Source organism: Neovison vison, chromosome 3, assembly GCF_020171115.1.
Source record: "Neovison vison isolate M4711 chromosome 3, ASM_NN_V1, whole genome shotgun sequence".
In the NCBI taxonomy this organism is placed as follows: domain Eukaryota; kingdom Metazoa; phylum Chordata; class Mammalia; order Carnivora; family Mustelidae; genus Neogale; species Neogale vison.
The window spans coordinates 211,866,729-211,893,138 of record NC_058093.1 but is presented as its reverse complement, the minus strand read 5'-3'; the positions used below and the strand labels follow the sequence as shown (position 1 = coordinate 211,893,138).

At 53.5% G+C, this 26,410-nt stretch overlaps 1 protein-coding gene across 4 annotated transcripts in view; it reads right to left on the bottom strand.

Moving 5' to 3' along the window:
* TXNRD2 (thioredoxin reductase 2) overlaps positions 1-26,292 on the bottom strand; it is a 49,701-nt gene extending 23,409 nt beyond the window's left edge. For 2 of the 4 annotated variants that reach the window (XM_044243707.1, XM_044243708.1), the window contains exons 1-7: positions 22,628-22,904; positions 14,926-14,982; positions 14,443-14,584; positions 13,539-13,613; positions 11,716-11,794; positions 11,163-11,225; positions 7,549-7,619 (exon numbers count right to left, since the gene is read on the bottom strand). In XM_044243707.1, the coding sequence (XP_044099642.1) occupies positions 7,549-7,619; positions 11,163-11,225; positions 11,716-11,794; positions 13,539-13,613; positions 14,443-14,584; positions 14,926-14,982; positions 22,628-22,769 (629 nt within the window). In that variant the 5' untranslated portion in view covers positions 22,770-22,904. Of the gene's footprint in view, positions 1-7,548; positions 7,620-11,162; positions 11,226-11,715; positions 11,795-13,538; positions 13,614-14,442; positions 14,585-14,925; positions 14,983-22,627; positions 22,905-26,274 lie in introns of those variants that run through there. The other 2 variants (XM_044243706.1, XM_044243709.1) reach the window with 2 other exon arrangements.
* Positions 26,293-26,410: the final 118 nt, after the last annotated feature.

Below are 26,410 nucleotides of genomic sequence, written 5' to 3'. Positions count from 1 at the left end.
GGGGCGGCGGGAGACATAAGACACTGGGACCCAGAAGAGTCATTTAAAATATCTACCCTAGTAGCATAAGCCCTCTCTTGTGATTCCGCTCCACTCTGCATATGTGAACACACATGCACACCAGCACAAACACACACACACATGCGCACAGCCTAACATAGATCGAAAATTCCCGGCCCCGGTGGCAACGTGTGGGTGGGCTTGTCAGATCACCCCTTCAGCCTTTGAACAAGAGGAGGTGATGTAAGGACGGATAAGCCCAATGTCAGCACTAATCCCGGCAGGTACTAATGATATAATTCCATTTCAAAAAGCAGTCTATCCCGTGGAATACTGCCGCAGGTGCCCCGCGGGAGGCAACTGGCACACGGCTTCCTCTCGGGGGCTGGGGACAGAACTGGGCTGGAGTCACGCTCGGGGTGAGTGAACAGAGCTCACCGCATGAGAAAGTTGAGAAGAACACTAGGCCCCACGGCTGGCAGGAGCACGGAGACGCATTCGGGGTCCCATATGGGCCTGGCAATGTCTAAGAAACAGACACGGTGGCGTTCACGTGGATCCACACGTGGATGTGGCAACACACACAGGTGTGTAACAGGTAGGTCTCTGCGGAGGGACGTTTTCAAAATGACACAATCTAACTTCTTTTGTGCTCGATGTATGTGGTGAGAAGTACAAGCTCTCCTCTTAGATGTGAAGCCACAGCCACATCATGCTGTCGTGTGATGTGGGAGCCCCTCTGTTGGACAACAGGGCTGTCCTGGCCTGTCTTGGAGACTTCTGGCCTCTGGGACATGGACCCTCCAGCAGGAGCTAGCCAGCTGCCAGCTATTGCCTGCAGGACATCTCCAGACCCTTGTGTTACATTGCTAAGGATGCGGGAAGGCAGTCTCCGGATTTCAGCATGACTGCTTTGTTTCTGCTGCCCCTTGGTCCCTCGCCACTTCTTGCCCTGTGTGGTTGGGAAGCCAGACAGGGAAGTAGGCAGGTGGCCACACAGATGCGGAACCCCCAGGTGCCCCTATCCCGGAGCCACCTCAGCACTCTGGGCCTCCCACCCTCACCTCCCAGTCATGGGGACCCACCCTTCTCAGGCCACCAGCTCTGAGCTGCCAACAGAGGGCACATCTGGGAGGAGGCTGGTGCCAGCCAGCTCGGCCACTCCAAAGTGGGTGCCTTGACTGCATGTGTAGAGCTCAAATCTCATAAACAAACACGCGTCCTACCTTCTGGAAGGTAATGTGAAGTCTCTTCTTGTCTTTGTGAGCAAGGATTATCAACAATACTGGTTTTCACTCCACCCTACCCCCAATTTGTCAAATGGTCATTATTCTTTGCAGAACACAGGCTCCAAGAACTCAGAAAACGCCCTTCAAATGAGCTGAAGTAGGAAAACGCCAGAGCAAAGACAGACAGACTCTGGAGTCTCTAGATCGCAAGAGGTAGGGAGGGCCAGAAGAGGGGCTCTGGGCTCTGCGGTTTTTTTTGTTTTGTTTTTTTGTTTTTTTGTTTTTTTTGTTTTTTTGTAGCCTCGAAACTGCACAGAAATTCCTCTGGTGGCTGAGGGGACTCCTGGCCAGGAAGGGGGCCTGGGAACAACGGGGCCAAGGCCAGCTGCCAAGGAGCAGGGACCAGTGCCGGCCTTGACCTGCCACAGGACAGGGGTGCTGGCAGCAGCAGAAGTCAGGACCAGCTTGTCAGGTCCGGGGTGGAAGGGCCCGAGTGAGTCTCCGCAGGATGGAACCCCTCACCTTGTCACTACATTAAGAGACCTGGACACAAGGGCACTGGCCCATGTGGGCAGTCACCACCCTCCATCCTGAGAGCCCCTGATGCGATCGTACATGTGTTCTGGGCAACCCTACTGTCTGTGCCCTTCGGTGTGCAAACATTTCATGTGAAGCTGTAACAACCGTGGGATTAGCCTAATCACAGGGCAGGCTTTCTTGTTCAAAATCTGAATGGGGGAGGAAGCAGAAACAAAAGCCTTAATTCAGACCCTCGAAGCCCCAGCTTAAAGAGCCCTCCACCTGCCTCTCGAGTCTGAAGGCCCCTGATCCGCTCCCCAAAGGGGAACACCCACACAAAACGAGGGCCTCACAGCGGGCACCTGGCTCCTTGGCAGCCCCACCAGTGCAGGAAATGCCAGGCGGGCTGCCGAGCGCAGGAGCCCTGCTAAGGCCACGGGCGCGGGGCAAGGCCTCCTCCCCAGTGGGGGCTAGCTCCAGGCTTGCCTGGGCTCTGCCAGCCCCATCCCACCCATCCGGGTCCGACACTGGGCCCACCGGCGCCCAGCCAAAGCCTCTCTGTTCTGGCCTCATAACAACGCCACCCTGAGTTGTTGTTTTCCTTGTTGTCTTCCTCCCAGCAGCCCTCGACACACCAGGGAGAGATCTTTATGGGCTGGTAGCCAAGTCTCCCTTTTGCTGGACACAAGACGTCACACCAAACGAACAGGGGTATTAATCAGGAAATGAGAAAAATTCACAGCAAGGAGTTTTTCTAACCCAATGGCTGTGGTTCTTTGCAGGATAAAAGTTTATCCTTCCCTTTTGTGCTCAGGGAAAGAGAAAAATGATCATAATACCTAATCAGCTTCCAGACTTGAAATAAGGGTCCAAAAAAAAAGCTCTTTCTAGGACCAGGTCTGACAGGCAGTATAAGGTCAGCCTGAGTTAAAGAAACACCCTGCTGCACAGCTCTGGGCCGCAAGGACAGAGCAGCTGTGGAAGGCAGGACACTCCTGGGCCGGCAACTGGGAAGAGTAGTGAGTGTATCAGGCCAGCGTGGGGGAAGATCTGCCCCAGGTAGCTCCGGTCTCATTCAAGTCCTCTGCCGTCAAAGAAAGGTGATGGCACTGGGGTCACCCCCAAGCTGCCAGCTCAGAGCCCAGCTGTGCAGAGAGCTAGCCTGCAGACCTGGAGTGAACCCCAGGCGGGTGTGCTGACCGGCTGGGCTGGGGAGCCGAGGGGGTGTGGAGCAGAGTGACCCCAGTTCCCCACCCTTAGGGCACCTAAACAGTTACAGGCGGTCGAGACCTGAGGATCCTGGCCCGGGGAAGGTTGGGAGGCCAGGCCCAGGTCCCAGCCAGGATGCCCAGGCCAAGAGGGTGTGGAAGAGGTGGTCCTCCAGCTGAGTGAGCCAAGATCACCAGGCCATGGGATCAAAGGTGGAGTCGATATCCTCCTTGAAGGCACTGTGGGGAGCTGGCCTACCTTTCTCCCTTCCACCCTCCCTCCACCTGCCGGGGAGTCGCCGGGCTGGACATCTGGGACACGCAGATGCTGTCTCTAAGCCTCCCCATGAAGGGCAGCGCACTCCCTTTGCACCCCCACTTCCTCCCCTGGTGGTCGATAATTTCTGGAAGTGACCATTATTCCCCTGATCATTACTTCTGAAGGGGTCTCCTGCTATTTGCCCAGGGGACCCTGTTCTTTCCCCAGAATCTTCCTTACTTCTTCAACCTGTGCCAGCCACAAAGCTGGCATTCGGGTGGCTGAGGCTGAGTAGATGCCAATCTTGTGGTCCCATCTCGGGCCGAGGGTGTGGCTCCAAGGGTCTGGGGTACCAGGGCTCCCCCCAGCCCCAGCCTGGCCTCCGAGGGCCCTGCTCACAGACTTGGGAGCTCATGCTGCATACAGTGGAGGTTTCCATACATGATCTGTCCCCTCGAGGTGCCAAGCCGGGCACCCAACCGTGTCGTGAAGACTATTTCATTCTTCCCAACAGCCGGGCTTGGGCTTCATCATCCCCTCTCTGCCATCTCTCTAGCCCTGGGCTCCCCAGGCCTGGATTCAAGCAAAGCAAGACAGTGGGGAGGGGCTCCTCACATGTCTGGAGGCACAACACCTTTGTAGCCACTGGGGACAAAGATTTGGAACAACCAAAGGAGGATGAAGGGCTGTGGGCCCCACTGAGGGCTACTGGCCCCTGTGCTCCACTTGAATGCACCCCAAAAGGTCTCGATGCTGCCCATGCCCCATCATGGGAAGGGATGGAGGGAGGAAAGCCCATGTGCATGCTGCAGAGCACACAAGGGACGCGGGGCCAGCCATGACCCTCGGGAATCTCTGATGGGATCGTGGGGGAGCTGACTGGTGGGGACCACACTCGCTGGGTACCCTCTACCACAGGCCATGCCTCCCGACGGGACCCAGCGGAGATGCCCCACCCGCTACAGGAGGCACGACAGGGCCGGGGGGCCAGCCCTCAGGTCCATATTAATTTCAGCTCCATTTTAAAGGCGAGTTAAAATAAACACAGGGAATATTTATAAGGCAAATAAATCTGGCAGAAACAGCCCCTCCAAGTGTGAGTGGAGGCCTCCCCCTCAGCCCCAGCCCAAGCTGATAAAATACAGAAATGCTACTGTAGACCCTCCGGGCTTATTTTGACTGCAGGAGAGGAATGCAGCATGTAAACAGTGCCTCCCATATCACACTGTTACAACTTGCATTAACGGCACCGGACAAAAGCCGCATTTTCACAGAAGCATCGTACAGGGATATATCTCCAGCTTAATTTTTTAAAAAAACCATTTCCTCACATAAATCATGCTCAGAACGAAACGGGTGACTGATACATTGCAAACACTTTTTTTTCTTCAACAATAACATACCTAGATTCCTTCTAAACGAAAGAGCTTTTTTTTTTTTCCTTTAAAAAAAAAAATCTTCTAAATGTTTTATTTCTGAAGAAAATAAACACAGTGCTTGCTCTCCCGGCCTAAAGATCTGGGGTGGTGTCTTCCCAGCCTGGCTGCCCTGGCTGTAAGGTTGCGGAGGAAGGGACCAGGCCCTGGGCCACTGTGCTGAGCACCAGTGGCACCCGGCACGCCTGGGCCTCCCAACCTCCCCAGCCCAAGTGATGGCCCAGGCCAGCCTCTCTGCACACCCAGCCTCCTGTGAGCAGTGGCTTGAGAGGCGATCACTGCAAACTGACCCCTTCCTGGACACGGAGACAGGAAAACAGCAAACAAAGGAAACAACGAAGATATAGGAACTAACTTGACAGAAGACTGGGATTCAGCAAATGTTGGCCTTTGGTTACAGGCTAAGGTGACCGAAGTGCACGGGGGCCTCAGACAGGACACACACTCCAGTGGCAGCTGGAGCTGTCTGAACCACAGCTGGAGGACCACTATGGAGAGGCTCGAAGAACGGGTCCACACTCCACCCACAGCAATCAGTGCAAAAGAAAACTGAGGATATCTGAGGCCAGTGCCAGGCACTTGGGCCAGTGATACAGGAAAGTCAGTCAGAGTCAGAAGCCAGAGCAGGACTGGACTCCACTCAAGGACGGAGCTTTCTCACTGGCTTGTGGGGCTGTTGGTCAGTGACACCGGAACCCTAGCAGCCTGGGTGCCACCCCGCCATGACACACCATACCACACCACACCACCATGCCACACCAAACATGAACTGCCAACATCCTAAGAATGTAGAGGAAAATCCGACCTATGGAAGCCCTAAAGGAAAACACAGGGGCTCTTTTTCGAAAGCTATCTTGGGGGTGGAGCAGGCCTTCCTGAACACGCAATAAATCTAAAAGCCATTAAGTGTAAAGAAAGATCTAAGGTAGGTTAGGAAAAAAAAAATAAATAAATAACCATTTGTACACCACGCAAGTGAAATGACATGACAAGCCAAGAAAACGTGAGGTCAAAATGGCCTGAGATCACAGCCGAGCCCGCGAAACAGCTGGAAGATAAGGAACAGATAAGAAAAAAGAAAAACTAGATATAAAGTAGGCCACGGACCAAGCTGACAGCAACGCACACACGCACGCACACACACACACACACACACGCACACTCTCACACACTCATACACTCACAGACACACTCAGTTTTAAATGGCTAGTAAATACATGAAACGACCACTAAAAATAGCAAGGGCAAATAGACTCAAGGTCACATTTAACCCCTTAGCGAGCTAAAGATAAAAGAACAGATAACCCAGACAGTTCAGCATCAAGGAAAAAAGTGATCAGTGTCACAGCATGATTACGAACTTCTGTATGAAATAATATCACCAAGTAAAAAGAGAAAGCACAGCCTGGGGAGCCAGTGGCATGAGACAGAGGGATCCAAGCCAGTGTGAGCTTGACCACCTCACTGGAGGGACCACACATGCCTTGGGCAGAAACAACTGCCGTTTACCCCTGCCCCTAGAGCAGGAGGAGGGCTCCTTCCTGTTTCCCTGCTCATGAAAAAGCTGATGGCCCAGCCCCGTTAGGGGGAAGTGGGGAGCAGGCAGAGGTGTGCCTGGAAATGGGGGACAGCCCACCAGGAGGGAGCACCCGCTAGCAGGACGTGGGAAGCCCTGTACCTGGGTTCTCTGCTTACAGGACAACCCCTGCCTCCGACAGGTATGTAAAACACGTAAGAAACATTATGCCAGCAGATAAGATGCACACCAAAGGTGTTCACTGCAGCATTTCATAACACCGACAAAAAGAGCCTAGTGAGACACTCGTGAGTGGTGGGAAGATGAACTATAGCACATCCACTCAAGGGAATCAAGCCCTGACCCCAGCCAGAGATGCCTCAGGAAGTGGGAAACATCGAGGAGGAGAGCACATGCATGCCCGTTCACACACACTGCCCTATACGTACACTTGTGCCCACACAGCCATCCTCCCTGGCACACTTTTCCACCTGTATTTTGTCAAAGCCAAGTCCCAAGGCAGCGGAGAGCCTGCTGACGACAAAGCCTCTGCTGCCCTCTGGTGGCCATTCCAGTCCCTGAGCGCACAGTGTCCCCCAGCAGCCACTCCCAGGGCCTGTGTGGACCTGGAACCCCCCATGGTCTGCTCTGTGCGGACAGGAAATGCATTTAGTGCATTAATACCCACTCAGGGAGTGTAAAACTGCTCACACACTGCACATCTCATTTCCTGGGCTACAGTTTCTGAGAACTTTGGAGACTTCGCTGCTTTCAGAGAAGCCCAAGTTTCACGCCAGGGGAAAGGGGATGTTTAATCAAGGCCTGTAGAAAGGCCAACGGATTTCCCAGAGGACCTGGCCTTACTTTCTCCTCCTGGAACATCCTTCTTTTGTGATGTCCCTGACGGACCCACTGGAAGCCCGGGGTTCCGGGAACCCTGTTTGAAAACCACTGCCCGAAATAGTGGCTGGTCCATTTGGTAATACACGGGTCATCACTTCCAAGACAGGCAACAGCCCCACCAAGGGGGCACAAACACCATCCTCCTGTCTGTAGACAGAAAAGAATGCACTAGGGAGAGAGGACCAATGTGTGGTTCTGAATGGCTCTGATGCTTGGAAACCGTGAACAAAAGAGGATCATCAGGGACACCTGGGCGGCTCAGCCATTTAAGCATCTGCCTTCAGCTCAGGTCACAATCCCAGGGTCATGGGATAGAGCTATGCATTGGGCTCCCTGCTCAGCAGGAGGCCTGCTTCTCCCTCTCCCACTCCCCCTGCTTGTGTTACCTCTCTTGCTGTGTCTCTCTCTGTCAAGTAAATAAATAAAATCTTTAAAAAAAAAAAAAAAGATCGCCATTAAGGCACACATGGGGTCTTACGTTTTTCCAGGGGATTCCTTCAGCCAGAAGAGGTCATCACTTGTAATTCCATATTCCAAGGCACCTTCGATCTATCCAGGAAAAAAAAAAAACAAAAAACGGTCAGCATGAGAAGAGCGTCACTCAGCCTGTCCCCAGAGACTTTCCCCTCAAAGAAGATGACCACTTCATAGACACAACTCAAGCAGAACCACCCCAACCCACCCCTGGGGGTGCTTCCCTGCTCTACACACTGTCCATCAGGTTGTGGCCTCTAAGGACAGGTGACCTGGGTTTATCTGACTAGGAGCACCATGAACTTTCTGGGCAAAGCACCCAGCACTCCTTGGCTGTTCGAGGTGGCTGGGAGCCGGTGTGGGGCGCGCAGCTTTTTCCTCCCTGTTCTCCAGGGCCTTGCCCTTGATCCAGACGCTAGGCTCAGGGAGGGCAGCAGGGAAGTGGAGGGTGTGGAGGGGCAGGCCGGCCCCAAAGGCCCTGATGTTCCTGGGCACCCTCAAGGGAGCCCAGAAATTGCATGGACTCCCCTCATTCCCAGCAGAGCCTGAGGAGGGACTGCTAAGCAGGTGGGGGAGATCCAAGGACCAGAGTCCTCTCCGTGGCCCATGAGAGTAAGAACAGTAAGATGTGCTGGTGGAGAGGAAGCGGGATGCAAACAGTTTATGATTCCGATTGGCAATAAAAATAAAGTCAGGAATTTCTCGGGTTTGTGGAAAGAAAACCAAAAGGTCTAGAAATCAAAGGGACTAAAACCCAAGCAAGCCTTGGCAGGCACCCAGGGAGGAGGTGGTGGGGGTAGGCGGTAGGAGAGCAGAGCAGCCACTGAGCTTCCTCCCCCTGGGGCCAGACAGCTCCTGCTCTATCCCCTGCTGGCCTGGGGAGATGTGACGGCTGCCCAGGCGAGGTCCAGCAGGCTGGGGCCCAGATGGCCATCCAGCATCTAGGAGCAGACTGTGGCCTTTGGGGCCATTAAGCGGAACCAAGGTAGGCCTGGCTGGAGGGTGAGGGGTCGCTTATGGCTGCCCACCTCTGTCGGCAGTTACCTTGAACAATAGCACTCCACCACCCGACAGAGCCATGCAAGCCAGCCAAGGGCCACCTCTGTGCACAAGCCACCTGTCCCCTCCGGAGGCCACTCTTGCGGGCCCGACAGCTGGAGGCAGGCATAGTGTTCCTCTGAGGACCGGATTGTGCCTTTTCCACCATAGCCCCTCTGTTCCCCATTTCCAGAGAAAGCACAGAACCAAAAGGGGAGGCTTGGGATTTGGGCATCTGAGGAGAAACCAAACCAGTGCCTTGTTCTTTTGCCATCTGGAGGCAGAAGTGGCCTCTAGGCCCAGGGAGTCTGTGTGCCTCGTGCACTTTGCTGCAGCCCGTGTGGAGGCTCAGGGCTTGTGCTGTCTGCTTCCCAGGGCCCCTGGAAGACCCATGAGGATATGTGGCCTTGGCCAAGCCCCTTCCTGCTTCCCATCCCCCTCTCCATGACCTTGACCGTATAGCCCCTTCCTTAGCTCCACCTGCCTTGTGGGAGTGAGGACAAAGCAGCGCCCTCACAGAAGACTGGGCCGGTAAGGGGGACGCAGGCAAAAAACAGTGGTGCAGGGACCTCCCAGTGTTCACCCTTCCATAAAAACAGCCAGACAACTAGCAACAACAGTCAGATTCAACTTGTGGAGTACTCCAGAAATGAACCAAAAGGCTGCGACAACACAGGGAATATTTAGTTAAGAAAAATGGCTGAAACTTGGTAAGAATGGTGAGTTGTGGTGTTGTGACAGACTCTAGACCCACCCCTCAGCACGGCAGCAACCTTGAGCAAGGGTGAGCAACTTAAAAACCATATCAGGGAGAGGCGAGCAGAGCCGGGCTGGAGCCATGACAGAGCTCCTTCCCAGGAAACAGTCATCGGTCGACCTGGCTGGGCTTCCCCAAGAGACCCCAACTCAAAAGGCTGGTCTTCAACCTCGCGTGACCTTGCCCATGGCCAGAAGCCTCTCTCCAAGCAGGATCTGTCCCGTGATGGATGTCACAGCTGCCCAAGACAATGGATGACAGCAGAAACAAGCAACGCACCATCCCAGAGCTTAAAAGGAAAAGCCAAGGAGTGAGCTGTCCACGGGGGCTTTGAAAAGCTCCTGCACACTCCTGGGGACCTGAAGGCTGGGTGTAGGCCCTGGGCTGCACACACACCTGGGAAAGGCCTGAGACAACCTGAGCTCTCACTTTTGGCTGGCCTCGGGGCCTTGCACAGGCAGGAAGTGAGAGCTAAGGCAGAGTTTCTGGCGCCTGGCTGACGGCCCAAAGCTTGCCCTCAAATGCCTACAGAATCCCTCAGCAAAGACTGGGCCATTTCTCCTGGCGTTTCAGGAAATCTCTATCTAGTTACTCACTGAGCACTAAGCCAACGAGCAGAGACCTCGGTGGCCTCCCTTGACAAAGAACAGACTTTACAAAATCACTTCAGACATACAATGGCAATAAACAAAACCCTGTAGTGGAGAAAGATTCAGATTTCCAGAATTCATGCATTACTTTATTTGAACTACTCATTGCTCGAAAATAACAACAAAATTGTGAAATACAAAGAACCAGGAAAGCTTAACCTTCACACGTTATTGGGGGGTAAGGGGTACAAGAAATGGTGCAGCCACTTTGGAAAACAGACAGCCGGCTCTTCAAAAGGTTAAAAACTATGTTACCGTATGACCCATCAACTCTGTTCCTAGGTCTAGAGCTAAGAGAAGTGTAAACTTCAGTCCACGAAAAAACTTGTTCACAGCAGCATTATTCACAACAGCTCAAAGTGCAAACAACTCGGATGTCCATCAACGGACAAGTGGACAAACAAAATTATGGTCCAGCCACACAATGGCTCGTTATTCAGGCATAGAAAGGAATGAAGGTCTGACCCAGCCTACCACGTGGATGAACCTTCTGCTGAGTGCAGAAAGCCAGGCACAAAGGCCACATGTTGTCTGATTTCATTTATGTGAAGTGCCCAGAATGGGCAAATCCACACAGAGACGGAAACCAGACTAGTGGTTGCCAGGGGCTGGGGAGCCAGGAACATCAGTGACCATTCACGGGACAGGATTTCATCAGGGGCATGAAAATGTTCTGGAATGAGGTAGTGGAGACTGATGGTTGCACAACTCTGTGAATTAACCAAAAGCCCCTGAATCGTACCCTTTCAAAGGTGCATTTTATGGTAGGAGAATCTTATGTCATGATGTAGAGTGGGGGCAGGAAGGAGAGGCTTGAGTCCTGGATGTTCCAACATCCTGATGCTGAGGAGAAAAGGAAGAATCGGCAAAGAGAGATAAAGGAGACCAGAAGCAGGGGTGTCCCAGAGCCATGTGAAGAGTGGGGGGATGTGGGAGTCCCTGTTGGCCTGCGTCCATAGAACGGAATTGAGAGAGCATGAGAAGGTGACCAGAGTGAATATAGAAAAAAAATATATTATTTTTTTTTTAAGAAAAGGAAGAGTATGCTGATTAAAAAAAAAGAAAAGAAAAGAAAAGAAAGAATAGGGGGTGCCACTGGTGTGGGAAGTGTGAGCCGGGAGACCGTGAACGTGCCCAGGGTGCGAGGTAAGGCTGTGTGCTGGGGACACTCACGTGGGTCGGGTACCTCGGCCGCCCTCCGGTAGCAATGACGATATGCTCAGCCGAAAGCAGAGTCTGAGAATAAACGGAGGAAGCTGTGGTCAGGCAGGTCTGCAGAGGCTGCCGGCAGAGATGCATGCTTTCTAATGACAGTCCCTGCCTTGCAGTGTGCACCCTGGGGCCAGCAGCTCAGGGGTCCCTCGGAGCTGGGAGCCTGTCCAGCATCCTCGAGCCAGGAGGAAGCCCAGCAGGAGCGGGCAGGGAGACATTCTAACTCCAAGCGCCCTGCAGCTTACATGGCACCCTGCAGGTATCTCATCACCTCCAACCCCTGCAAAACTCCGTGAGGGTCTGATCACCCTGGCGTAGCAGGCAGCTGGGCACTGTGTGCCTCTTGGTGATGCGTCTCACCATCCATAAAGCATCATAACCAGCATCAGAGGGATCTGTGGTCAATTCCCGCAGCGCTCATTACTGAGAACAGCACTGAGGTCGAACAACGCTGGAGTGCTTGGAAGGGTCAACACCACCCGAGCGGAGCCACTCGGGAGAGCCAGGCTCTCACCTCTTTCCCGCCTTTAGAGACACCGCAAACCATGTGCGCGTCGACAAAGCTGGCCTTGATGTTAAAGTACGTGACTTTTCTGCAAAATTAAAAAAAAAAAAAGACTGTTAAATATTTCCTCTGCAAATTAGGCGTCACCGATGGGACCAGAGAGGGAGCAGATGGTTAAAAAGCGAGCTCAGGGCCGAGAGCCCCCGTCCCCTGCCCAGGCCAGGGCAAGAGGTGAGTGGTGAGTGGCACTGGGAAGTGTGCAGGGGGAAGAGGGCCATGGATCCCTGGAACTGCCAGGACAGAAGCCAGCTCGGGATGGCCCCAAGAGCCCAAGTACAGCCCGGCGTGTGATGACAGACATGGCTGGGCCTCCCCAGAGTCTAGCCTTGTCACCTGGACACATTCTAGCAGGGAGCAGAGGCCCTCCCTCCCAGTGACTCCCGCCACCCAAATGACCAACTTCTAGGCAGACATGGGATGGTGCCCACCAGATAGGCATCACCCCCTGCCTTTAGGGGATAGTAAGGCTGGAAAACAGGTATGACGAGGACAGAATGCTAGTCGGGTACGTGGTGTGCAGAAACGATCCACACCTCCTAATAATGAAGGCCACTCCATATGGTGGGTTCTTGGCGCCTTTGGTAAGGCTTCCCCACCTTGACTGTACGTCCTCCCCACAGTCGTGCCCTGTGACTCCATTTGCCGCCTGGGCTGTAAGAACCAAGCCTTCACTCACCCCCATGGCCCAGTAACAGCCAGAGGACACAGATGTAAGTTCCACACTGGCTTCCTTCTGTGGGCACCTCAGAAGGTGGGCTTGGGCCTGCCTGGCACTTGCCTGGGAGCTGCCTGGGGCCAGCAGGAAGCATGGCGGAACCCTGTGCTTCCAACAAACTTTCCTGGGGAATACTGAGCCCCACACAGAGAAAAAGTGGTAGGATGCAGCTTAGCTCCCTGAGGTGGCGGGGGACGGCCCGGATGGGCGGGTGGGCCACTTCCCCCCGCTGAGCTGTCCTGGGTTTCATGGGCACAAAATGGCTGCCTACTGCATAGCCCCAGGAAGACTCCTTGGAACCCAGCACATAGTGCTCAGATGAAAGCCACCAGACCTCAGAGGTCACACTGTCCCCTCCATGACCTGCACAGGCAAAGGGCAGAGCTATAGGGCTGGGAGCCAAGCCTGGCCAGAGCCGAGTGCAGCCTGGGGCACCTCTCCTTCTGGCAGCAGCTCCTTGGGGAGACACTTTGGTGGAAGGAACCATTGGCATAGGGGCTGGGGGAGCCCAGAGGGCTGATGGGACCCGGCCATTTCAGGCCAGAATGATCACGTTGGACATGGTGAGGTGTGGGGTTCAGAGTATACTGGCTGGGTATTCTCTTTGCAACAGCAACGTGGGGCTCACTGGGCTCTTTCCACATCACTGTGGTCGATCCTGCCAGAAGAAAGGTCATCTGCCTCGAGGAAGGCATCGGCCACCAGGATGGGCCACCAGGATGGCCCTCTCTGCGCCTTTTGACCACTCTCCGGCCTTTGGACTCCGCAGCGCCAGCCCCAAGCATGCCTCTTCCCTGGTGTAGACCCAGGCTCCGGCTGTCCCGCCAACATGCCCCTCACCGCCCCCAACCCCCGCTACTCCAGGCTCTGCTGGTGCCAGCTTACAGGCTGGCCTTTCATTCCCAGGTGCCTGGCCACATCCGCCCTGCATGCATATATCCCACCCCACGGGCAGGGACTTCTTGTCTTGTCACTGCTGGGCCTCTGGTGAGAGAGTGCCCACAAAGGAAGGAAAGGTCCCCAGAGAGGGTGGGAGGGCTGGCCAAGGCCTCAGTACCTATCCTGCAGCTGGACCCGGTGCCCCCAGTTCAGGGACTTGACATGGTTCTGCACGGCTTCGGCCATTGTCGTCCTAGGAACACACAGGACAGGTCAGAAACCGCCACAGGAGCACGAACTGCTGAGTCCCACAACACACGAGGAGATGCAAACAGCGAGGAGATGCAAATCCCGAGAAACAAGCTGATTCTAAAGGTGGAGAAACGTTGGGCACCTGGGTGGTTCAGCTGGATATTGGAGAAGTGACTGCCTTCGGCCCAGGTTATGATCCTGGAGTCCTGGGATCGAGTCCCGCAACAGACTCCCTGAGCAGGGAGTCTGCTTCTCCCTCTGACCTTTCCCCTCTCATGCTCTCTCTCTAATATATAAAATCTTCAAACAAAAAAATAAGAATAAAGGTGGAAAACGTGACATCTATGCCCACAGCCACTGTCTCTGTCCTGGGTCTGGGGCTGTGGGCCTTAGGCCTCAAGGAAAACGGGGGCCTTGGGCCCCGTTTGGGCCCCTCCATTGGGACACATCAGTGGCCCTGAGTCTCAGTGATCTGAGCACCACCAAGGGGCCTGTGTGCAGCTTGGAGCAGACCCGGTGCCACCTGCGGAAGCTCCATCAATTTCTCGCTGCACACTAGTGGCCCCTGGGCCTGGACCGTCCTTTGTGAGGGTCCTATGTGCCACAGGACCTTTAAAAGCACCCCGGGAGACACAGTAGCCCCCGATCAGCTGTGATAGCCAAAGTGTCTCCAGACTTTTCGAAATGTGGGAAAGGGGGTCGCCCCTGGGTTAGTGTTCCTGTCTGGTAGCTGACTCCCATGAGGGTTAAGGGGGCAGCAAACCTCCTCCCCCACCCTCTTCCCCCACCCCAGGAGCACAGAAGTGAGGGGAATGGGCAGGGCTCCTCACCAGTCATGTGGGACCGGCTGGAGGGCCCAGCCGTAGTGGGGGGCATCTCGGACCATGCCCCCTAGCAGCGCCGCCTGGTGCATCAGCTTCTTAGGGATGCAGCCAACATTCACGCACGTGCCACCGAGGCCCCACCTGGTACCTGGCAGGTTGGGAAGACCCTACTTAGATTTACATTCGGGGTCTGGAAGGCTCTCTCCTGCTCCTCTCCAGCCGGGTAAGAGTCCTTTCAGCTGTTGTAACTCAAGCGCGCTCCGGGTGAACCCTGCCCTCAAAATTTAGTCTCCATGACTGTAGTCAGAGTGGTCTTTAAATCAGAAGACTTTAAAGTAAGGGCAGCTGACTTGCCAAGGAGGACACTGGCCAGAGATCCCGGGCAATGGTGGTGAAGCGTTCTGGGTTCAGCTGCCACCCCCGTAGGTGAACCAGGACCCCATCCTCCTGCTCCCCCAGGACAGACAGCTCCCTTCTGGGGCTACCTACCTCGGGGGGAAGGCTCCACGTAGTCTACCACGGCCACCTTCTTTCCCAGCTGAGCAGCTGGAACGACAAGAGAAGCGGGAGGGTGGGGAGCTGCTTTGGGGCTGGGGCTGAGGACCAGACGAAGGCAAGGAAGGAGCCTCCTACCAACTCTGCACCCGGTCTCCCCCGCTAGGTGCTGCCACATGGCTGTGCTGTCCACAGTGAGACCCCGTGGGGCACTTTTGACTGCAGCCTTCATCCCACCCACCACAGCGCCAGGACCTAGTGGGACACCCTCCCTCCTTCATAAGCCCACTACCGCAGCCCTGGGCCCAGCCCTCCCTTGCCTCCTGCCACAGCCGGGTCCAGCCCAGACATTCCGCAGGAGCCCAGTGCCCACCTGGTGCACACTAGCAGGCATCACAGGGCACCCACGCACCGAGAGAGGCCCCGGACTCAGAGTTTCCCCTGGCTCTCTCCCCAAGCCCTCCCAGTGGACTCGCTCACCTCCTCTGGTCCCCACCAGACATCGGGGCGGGGGGGCTCCCACCCAAGATCTACTCTTGTGGGTATTTGCTGCCTCATTCTCAGGGTGAGGAATCGAAAGTTCTGAAGTCAAATGACACATACAGAGTCAGCCAACTTCCAAAGGGGGAGGGAGATCTGGGTTCCAAACTGCACCTCCTGCCTGGAGTCTTCTGGCCTCCCCCACTGGCTGCCACCAGGTTCCTCCCAGGGCCACGAGTCCCAGGTATTAGCCCTGTCACCAATTAGCCTGGGTTAATCGTGGGGCTTCCCCTTGGCTTGCCTGGGGAGCTGCACTGTGAACCTGGGCTCTGGACTTGACTGCCCCCAAGGGCATGCCCGACTTAAACTTCGTGACCCATGAATGTTGGACAAACTACAGAACGCTCTTGATCCATAGTCATCAACCAAGAGCAGAACAAAGTTTTAGAAGGCTTCACATAAAAACCCATTTCACTTGACTGACCAATAATGGGATTGCAGTGATTGCTTTAAAAACTCCAGCCAAGGGAGTACCTGGGTGGCTCAGTCAGTTAGGCATCTGCCTTTGGCTCAGGTCATGATCCCAGGGTCCTGGGATGGAGCCCTCCATTGGGCTCCCTGCTCGGCGGGAAGCCTGCTTCTCCCTCTCCCTCTGCCTGCCACTCTGTATACCTGTACTCTCTATCTCTCCATCAGATAAATAAATAAAATCTTAAAGAAAAAATCCAGCCAAGGGGACTCTTCACACATGCCAAGGTCTGTCTTCCACAGCTGACCCCAATGGAGCATCAGGGACTAGATTTATCCTTGTATCCGAGACAACCAAAGATCCAGAAGAAATACATAAAATAATGCTTTCAAGAAACTGAACATCAGAAGACTAAGGAGAGTGATTCTTGGATGATGGGAAACAAATACGGTGATGCAGCATGGGGAGGAGGCCCAGGCAGAGTCCACTAGACTCCCTGGCTGAGGAGAGGGCTGGGAGACTGGGGAGACTGAGGCAGCCAGAGCTCCAGGCATGGAGGACTAGAGAGGAGAAAGCTGTCCAGAACCCCAGATAGCTGATCAGTACATGTGCGTGAGGGAACTACAGTGGCCCAGAAAGAACCATTCAGAAAGACTAGAGGACAAAGTACTCACACAGGGCAGGAAGTAGTGCCTGTTCCCAGAAGCCAGACTGGAGAAAACACATAATTCCTGGAGAGCGGGGTAACTACTAAGGTCAGACCCTAGTCACTGAGAACGACTGGGCCCAGCTCCAGACCCACTGAACAAATCTTAAGTGGAAGACGCAAAAGAATCAAACTCTCTTCCCTGCATCCCAGAACATGCTCGAAAATGTATCTAGGAATCTAAAAATATCCAGAAGCCAGGAAGAGAAAGTCCAAAGTATCTGGAATTCAATAAAAAATGACCAGGCATGCAGAGGAGTGGGAAAAGATAAGACCCAAGAGAGAAATAATCAGTCAACAGAAACTGGCCAAGAACTGACACAGATTTAGTAGAAAAGAAGTAAAACAAGTATTGTCACTGTATGCCACATGTTCGAAAAGTTCAGGAGCACCATGGAAGATACAAGAAAGGACCCAAGTCAAATCTATACAGATGAAATTACAAGAGATGAAAAAATATATCACATAGGATTAATGGTAGATGAGACCTCGCAGAATCTTTTATTAGTGAATTTGGAAACACGGGAACAGAAACTCTTCAAAATGAAGAGAATGCCCAAGAGCTGAGGGAAAACTTTGAGTAGCCTACATATGTGTGATTGAAGTCTCCAAAAGCGAAGGATAAGAGGAAGGACGGGAAATTCCCTGAAGAAATAATGGTTGAAAATTCTCACAACTTGATGAGAACGATCAAACCACAGACCCAGAAAACTCAGTCAACTCTAGCAGAAAAATAATTAAGAACTACACTAAGGTTGCTACCCTCTTTAAATCACTCAAAACTGGTGCCTGGGTGGCTCAGTGGGTTAAGCCTCTGCCTTTAGCTCGGGTCATGATCCCAGGGCCCTGGGTTCGAGCCCCACATCGGGCTCTCTGCTCAGCGGGGAGCCTGCTTCCCCTTCTCTCTCTGCCTGCCTCTCTGCCTACTTGTGATCTCTCTCTTTGTCAAATAAGTACCTAAAGCATTTTTTAAAAACCACTCAAAGCCAATGAAAAGAGAAAATCCTGGAAACCCCGAGACAAAGAGACACATGACAAAGGAACAGAGATAAAAAGGGCAGCAGACGACAGGGCAAACAACGCAGTGAGAAGCCAGGACAGCAACATCTCTAAAGTACTAAAAGAAACTAAGAAAAACTGTCTACCTTGAATTTTCCACCTAGAGAAAATATGTATTTTTTAAAGAATTTATTTATTTATCTGAGAGAGAGAGAGACACCATGCTTGAGCAGGGGGAGGGGTAGAGGGAGAGGGAGAGAATCCTAAGCAGAGGCCATACTCAGTGCATAGCCCCACGCAGTGCGCTGAGATCACGACCCTGAGATCATGACCTGAGCTGAAATCAAGAGTCAGATGCTTAACTGACTGAGCAATCCAGGTGCTGCCCACACACCTGCCTCACCAAGAAAATACCTTTAAAAAATAAAGGCAGGGGCACCTAAATGGCTCAGCGGGTTAAACCCTCTGCCTTCAACTCAGGTCATGATCTCGGAAGCTTGGGATCGAGCCCCACATGGGGCTCTCTGCTTAGTGGGGAGCCTGCTCCCCACCCCCTCTGCCTGCCTCTCTAGTTACTTGTGATCTCTGTCAAATAAATCAATAAAATCTTTTAAAAAAATAAAGGCAAGATAAAGATGTCCTCAGACATACAAAAGCTGAAAGAATCCATTATTCTTAGAGCCATCATACAAGAAATGTTCATGGACATCCTCAGGGTAGAAGAAAAATCATGCCAGACGGCAACTCAGATCTATACAAAGGAAAGGGCACCAGAAATGGTGACTTCTCGTTAGTTTAATCTTTCTAGAAGGTAACTGTTTAGACAAAATATAACAATGGGTTATGAACCTCATAACATGTCAAAGTAAAACGTATGGCCACATGGGATAAAGGCTGGGAAGGGAGATGTGCAAATATGCAATCATCGCAAGGTTCTCATACTATATGTGCATTGAACCATATCATTTGCAGGTAGACCGTGAAGAGTTCAAGATGTCTTCAGCAAACCCCCAGGCAACTACCTAGCACCAGATTTGTTACGTGAACCCGAGATGGACTAGAGGCCCAACTGTCAGGGCTGAAACTGGAAAAGTCTTCGGAGGAGACACATCTTTGTCTTTGTATACATCTTTGTCTTTGTATACATCTTTGTGAGCTTGTATTAGACAACTGCTTCTCAGATACCAAAAACATGGCAAAAAGACAATAGGTAAACTGGACTTTCATCAAAATAAAAAACGCTTGTGCTGCAAAGAACTCCGTCAAGAAAGTAAAAAGATAATCGAAGGAATGGAAGAAAGTATTTGCAAATCACATGTCTGAGAAGGGTCTAGTATCCAGACTATGTTTATGTAAGAATATGGAACATATGTATATGAACTCATGGAGCAGTCATGAAAACACAAATAACCCAATTTCAAAATGCGCAAAGCTGGGGCGCCTGGCTGGCTCCAGTGGGGGAGCGTGACATAGGGGCCAATTCGAATCCTCCGACAGTGCTGGTGGGAATATAAAATTCCCAAAAGTGAAAACAACTAAATGTCCATCAATGGCCAAGAGGATAATAAAAGGTGATATGTCCATAAAATGGAATGATATTCAGCCATTAAAAAAAAAAAAAGTGCCAGCATACACTCTGTTGTGGACGAACGCTAAAAACAGTACGCTAAGACCACATATTTGTATGAAATGTCCAGAATAGGCAAACCCATAGAAAAAGAAATCAGATTAGGAGTTGCCTGGGGCTGAGGGGTAGAGGGGCTGAGAAGTGGATGCTACGGGGTACAGAGCAGTTTTGGGGGGTGATAAGAATTTCTACAACTGCTATGATGGTTTTACAACTCTGTGAATATACTAAAAATGACTGAATTATGCATATTACATGAATGGATAGTATGGTATGTGACTTAATCTCAAAAAACGCTATTAGAGGGGCACCTGGGTGGCTCAGTTGCTAGGCATCTGCCTTCGGCTCAGGTCATGATTCCAGGATCCTGGGATCGAGCCCCGCATCGGGTTCCCTGCTCGGCGGGGAGCCTGCTTCTCCCTCTCCCACTCCCCCTGCTTGTGCTCCCTCTCTCACTGTGTCTCTCTGTTCAATAAATAAATAAAATCTTTTTTTAAAAAAGCTATTTGGAAACATATGAAACACTTTAGAGACAAATCTGACAAAAGCTTTAAGATGAAAACTACAAAAGGTTGTGGAAATAAATGAAAAAAAAAAAAAACCTAAAGAAGAAATATACTACACAACCTAGCAGCTCTACTTTTAGGCACTTATCCAAGAGAACTGAAAACACGCATCCACGCAAACACACAACCACAAATGTTCACAGCAGCACCGTTCACAGTAGCCCCAAAGTGCCAACAACCCAAACGTCCTCCTGCCCGTGTACGTGAACAGACAAAACAAGGTGTATGTACGACAGAATGCTGATCAGTGATAGAAGGGAATGAGCCCCAGACACACACAGCATCACCGACGAATCTCAAAAACAGTTAGGCTGCGTGAAAAAAGCCAGAGAAGAACACATATGACATGGTTTCATTTATGCAAAATTTTAGAAAATGCAAACTAATCTGCAGTGAGAGAAAGCAGATTATTGGCTGTCTGGGGATGCAGCAGGGAGTGGGGAATAGGAAGGGGCCCCCAAGGTTTGAGGAAACTTTGGGGTTAGGAGCTGAGTCATGTCCCCTCCAAATTCTTCCCCAGGACCTCAGAATGTGACCCTATTTGCAGACAGGGTCTTGATAGAGGTGATTGAATTAGAATGTGACCATATAGGCAGGCCCTGTTCCAATCTGACTGGGGAGCATAAAGAGAGGAGATCAGAGCATAGACATGCAGACGAAAGACCATGTGAGGACCCTGGAAATGATGGCCATCTGCAAGCCAAGGATGGAGGGTTCAGAAGAAACAATCCTGCCGGCACTTTCATCTCGGACTTCCAGCCTCCAGAGCTGCCCCAGCAAGTGAATATGGGGGTGATGGCTACCTTTGCCAGTGTGACTGTGGTGCTTGGTTCCACAGGTGTGTGCCTCTGTCAAAGCGTATAGCAAGTCGTCCGCTTTAAACATGTCTGGTTTGTTTTATGTCAATTATAGCTCAATAATGCTGTAGAAAAGGATGATGATCCACAAGGAGAATGCCGCTGTTCCAAAAGGCAAAGAAAGACCTAGGAACCGTGGCAGGTGAACGGAGATGGGCAGGTAAGACACTGGTGCGGACACAACATCCAGGGCTTTCTTCTGCTGTAAGGGACATTGCTGGGACAACTGGCTGTCTATACACTGTTTCTTGCGGTGGCTCTGTGGTCCAGTGGGATGAGGACTCGGGTCCCTCTGTGGGCTCCCATATCAGCTGGGAGACTTCCCAGGTTCCTCCCCTCTGCCACAGGCCAGCACTCTCCTTTGCCCCTTGGAGAAGAGTAGTGCACAGCAAATTTCCTTTATGCCGACTAGCCATGATTCTAAAAACCCAGGATCTGGGGTGCCCAGGTGGCTCAGTTAAGCATCGCCTTTGGCTCAGGTCATGATCATTGGGTCCTGGGATCGAGCCCCATGTAGGGCTCCCAGCTCAGAGGAAATCCTCCTTCTCCCTCTTCCACACCCCCTGCTTGTGTTCCCTCTCTCGCTGTGTCTGTGTCAAATAAATAAATACAGGATGCCTGGGTGGCTCAGTGGGTTAAGCCTCTGCCTTCGACTCAGGTCATGATCTCAGGGTCCTGGGATCAAGTCCCGCATCGGGCTCTCTGCTCGGCAGGGAGCCTGCTTCCCTCTCTCTCTCTCTCTGCCTGCCTCTCCGTCTACTTGTGATCTCTCTCTCTGTCAAACAAATAAATAAATAAATCTTAAAAAAATAAATAAATACAACCTTTAACAAAAATAAATAAATGGGGTGCCTGGGTGGCTCAGTGGGTTAAGCCTCTGCCTTTGGCTCAGGTCATGACTTCAGGGTCCTGGGATCAAGCCCCGCATCAGGTCCCTGCTCAGTGGGGAGCCTGTTTCCCCCCCACCCTCTGCCTGCCTCTCTGCCTACTTGTGATCTGTTTGTCAAATTAATAAATAAAATCTTTTAAAAAGAAAGGAAGGAGAGAAAGAAAGAAGGGAAACGTCAGAGGGCTGTCCTTTCATGGTCAGGGTACTTGCTCAACTCCATCTTGTTGCAGCCCTGTTTCTCCCCTGGCTTCCCCCCTCCCTCACCCACATCTGTCTCCTTATCATTTGGACAGGCAAGCAGACAGCCAGGCACTCCTCCAGCAGAGTGCAGAGCCCCACAGTGAAATGCTGGGTCTGTTCCCCACCCAGATTAGTGGCAAACTGCAACGTACGGTTCCCGGACGCCTCTGGGGCCAGCCCTTTCATTCAACCCATCTTCACTGAGCACCCCAGGGTGCCCAGGCCCATCTGGGTTCCCGGTTGAGGAGACAGAGTAAGATACAGACAGCAGGACAAACCCGGATCTCTGTGGGACATGCCGGGGGCCAAGAATGAGGACAGTGGAGCTGGGGACGGGGACCAGATGGTGAGGCTGTCATTCTAAGTAGGGCCGTCTCAGCAGCAAAGGCTGAAGGAAGGTAAGTGGAGCTAACCAGGCAGGCAAAGAGAAGAAGACCAGGCCAGGCAGACAGCCAGGGCATGGAGCAAGGCCAGAAAGACCTTCAGGAAGCATCTGCGAAACACCGAGGTGCCGAGGGGCTAGAGTAGCACAAGGGAGCAAGGTGTGGGCGGTGGGAGACATATCAGATGGGTGGGGGCAGATCCCACATGGCCCGGGACTGGAGCCCAGGAGAGCTGGCTAAGACCCAGGCTACCCTCCTGCCTACTGGGTACTACACAGACACTGTGGAATGGCAGGGAGGAGGGACTGACAAGGCTCCTGGGGTGACTCTGGCAGGATGTAGGACCCCAGCTACAGAGATAACGCCCTCCACAAAGCCACTCAGGGTGCATCTCCACCCAGCTTCGAGAACAGTACAGCTCTCATGGGGGGTAGGGGGGCCCTGCCACGCCAGCAAGAGCTCAGGGCACAGGACACATACCTTCCTTGGCACAGGCCAGGCCGCCAGATCCCCCGCCAATCACCAGGAGATCATAGTTCTGCCGGCCTGCTGAAGAAAGGGGGGAGAGGTGAGAGGAAGGGCCAGGACAAGTCTGGGGCACGGATCCCACAAGGTGCCGCATGATTTCCAAAGGGTAAGCAGTTCTGCCCGGTTAAATGTGGTATGGGATCCATGTCGTTGGAGCAAAGCCTGCAGCCCTTGGCGGTCTGGGGTGACAGTGCATCCCACATCCGGGCAGAAGGCAACCTCAGTATCCATCACTGTCGCGAATCCTGAAACTAAGCAACGGCAGGTGAGGTTGGCCCAGGGAGCATCACCACCTTTGCAGCAACAATCAGGTCAAGGAGAAGGTAATTTAAGTGGCAGAATGGCTCTGAACTTAAAATTCGCTGAATATTCTAAGCCAGACGTGGATTAAAACACTTTCCTTGAGTCTGTCTACACTTTGCTTGAGTCTGTCTTTCAGTTCCAACAGTCACCTTTTGTTCTACATGAGGAAAAATTAAAAGCAGTCCTTGCATTGGGCAGCACACCCCGGCCTCTCAGAGTGCCTGGCGCAGTGTGAGCCCTGGGATAGAAGGGACTCTGAAATGCCTTTTGGGGTCCCCATGATGCACCTTGGAGGCAATGCACTCCCACACCCAGCACAGAGGCTGGCTCACATTTTGCTGCCCTGCAGAACACATTCTCTGTCTCTCTTCGGCAAACCGCTGGCAGGGAAGGCAGGCAAGGGACAGCCAGAAAGGAGGAGGGGGTGAGGAAGGGAGTGGGGGGGGCAGGTAGGGGAGGAGCAGGTGTGTCCTTAGGTGTGGCCTGTCAGTTAGAGCCCATGACTGAGATACCCAGCACCAAGCACCGGTCCACTCCCTGTAGGGAAAGGAAGAAATCATAGAAAATCATCAGTATGTGGGGAGGGAGACAAGGGTGCCAGCTGCTGCACTGTATCTAGAGCTGACCATTGCTCCTAGGCCAAGCACTCAGGTCCTGGGATCAAATCAGGCTCTCCCACCCAAGGCCAGATCAGCTGAACTAGGGCCTCAGAAATGAAAAGACTGTATCTTCCTTTGGGGCCACCTTGACTTTCCTGGTGGTCAAGGCTGTAGAGAATATCCCTGAGGTCTTGCGTTCCTCAGGGACCTCGGCTTTGTAGGTCCCTGCACTCACAGACAGGTCGAGGACTTGAGATCTTGCAAGAACACAGAGCTCCAGCCTAGAGGCGGCCCTGGCTTGCAGCTGATGAAGCTAGGGGAGCTGGCTAAAGGAGCTGTGTCCCAATGCTCAGCTGGTAGCCTGCTGCCACCAGGCCCACCCTGGCTTTGTACCCACCCCATCTGAGGGCACCTGAAATGTGCACACAGGCAAACATGGGACCAAATGGAGCCACAGCTTGGTTCAAACAGCCAGTCCGAAGGAGAACCAATTCCAGATTCAACCCGGAGGGTCTGAAGAGGCCTCAACTTTTGTCAGTTATTCTGGTGGCTTTGATATGAGCCCAAAGAACCAAAGACAGACTGCTGGTTGGAGAGAAGCAGCTGCAGTTTCCCCCAGGGAGCACTCACTTCTGGCTGCTCAGGGCTGGGGGGCGGGGAACGCAAAGCTTTTGCCCAGGACAATACCCCTACCTTCCATTGCAGGTGCTGATGCTGGTCCTTCCTGCTGACAGAGCAGGTCCTGGCTAGCTCCAACTGTCCCAGCTCCACACTGTCCCCTCTGCCTACTATCAGGCAGAGGGCAGAGCAAGCCACCGAGCTTATCTTCGAGGGTTTGCCCTCCCCAACTGCTGCCCATACCCTGGAGCTCTGCCATTTGGATAAACACTTGGACGAGGACTCTACCTTAAGGACAGGGAAGGCGGATGAGGCAGGTGCTGCTCTGAGGGGGCTACCTGGGGACATACCACTCCAGTGCCTGGGGCAGCCTTCCAGCCTCACCTTCCCCACTGCACGTTCTGGGCTCAATCCCAGAAAACCCTGTCTTCTTTTCGCTCTGAGCCCATCGTCCTTGACTTTTCTGCTCCCTGCAAGCATGGCAAGGCCAAGTGAATGGTGCAATACTCTGGGAGGGCCAGTAGAGGCTTTGCGGTGTCCACAGGCATGCTGACCACCTCCGGGAGCCACCTTGGGAGTCCTCCTGTGCTGTCCTCCCCACCGCGGTCTATCCTGGTAGCAGGTGTTAGGGGACAGGTGACACCAGTGATAGTGTCATTCTGGTTCCTGTTCTGGAGTGGCATGGGCCACACTCCCAATCCTGGGATGGCACATGTGCCTCCCTGCTCTCAGATGGAAAGCTGGGCTCAGAATCAGACCTTGTGTATGCTTGTTGGGGGCTGGCACTGTGCCCAGGCCCTGTCGGCCCCTCACCACTGCAACTAAATAAGCTCTAGCCTTGGGGCTTCCTTCCCCTTGCTGCCCAAGGGCCATGGGTATAGAATCTCTGGGGCTGGCCGGCTGGAAACAAAAAAGCTTGACCCCACGGCCATCGTGCTCTGCCACAAGGCCATGGTTACAGTGGCCTGAAAGGCCTTGGACTTGTAAAGGCAGCAGCAGCATCTATTACTTGCATCCAATGGGGTGAGGGCCCCACCGCATAGCTGCTATCCTGACCCACGCACCAAGGATGCTTTCAAAGACTGGGGGCCTTGGCCAAGGTCCCAAGGGCCAGCAAAGCCATCCTAAGGGCAACATTATCTCCCCTTTTCCTAGGACTCCACAGACCCAAAGCTCCCCAAGGCCACAGCAGCACACAGCTTTGCCTTTCCATATCCACTGTCAGCACCATTCCACAGCTGGCCAAGCGCCCTGCCACTCTCCCTCTCACAGCCACCATCTCGGTGAAGGAGGCCTCATCCCTTCTTTGCTCAGGCCCCTCAACACTCGTGCCTCACGGGGAGTCATCCAGGGGCAAGGTCTGGGGGCCAGTTACCAAGCAGGCATGTGGTGGGGAGCACATCACTACATGTGGGGCTGGCCATGTCACCACGGCAAGTGGTGGCCCTGTGACTGGGACTGGGGAGCTCATCTGCTTGGCTAGGCAGGTGACCCGGCACCCAGTCAGTCCCTGCTATGGAGCGTGGCCCCGCCCCCTGAGCCTGGTGCTCTGATAAATGACCCTGGTTTGACTGATGATCCTCGGTGGCTCCAGGAGGACAAGCCAGGTACTGTCCCCCACCCCAGGACACCTGCAAAGCTCTGCAGACAGCCAGTGCTTGCTGCCCATCAGTTTGCGAGCGTCCCGTCCCCTCAAAGACTCCATGCAGTGCACCGACTGTGCACCTGCTGTGTGTGGCCACTAGGGTCTCCGGAAAGGAGGCGGCCAAGTCTGACTAGTGGGGTCTGCTGGTGATGGCCTCTGGTTACCTCAGGAGGGGAGCCGCCCCCACCATCATCAGGACTATAGTTAATATTGGGCTGGGGGGTGGGGAAGCGAGCACAGAACATTTTACCCAGCAGAACCTCCGGCGGGGTCCCCCACTGTTTCCGCAGCTGGAAAGGGGTTGGGGTGGGTGGAAGCCGGCAGACTGCTGTCCCAGCCAACTGCTGCTCGCGGGGACACCCCCACGTGGACAACCTCTGGCGGGTACCCCCTGCCCAGTCCGCGCAGAGAGCCCCCGCCCCGCCCCGCCCTACCTGCTGCCCTCCGTGCCGCGCCCCGCACCCCGCCCGCCGCCGCCGCCGCCGCCGCAGCAGCAGCCCGAATCCGCCACCGGAAGCGCCCGCCGGCTCCCCGCAGCGCAGCCGCCATCGCAGCCGTCGCCGCGCGGGG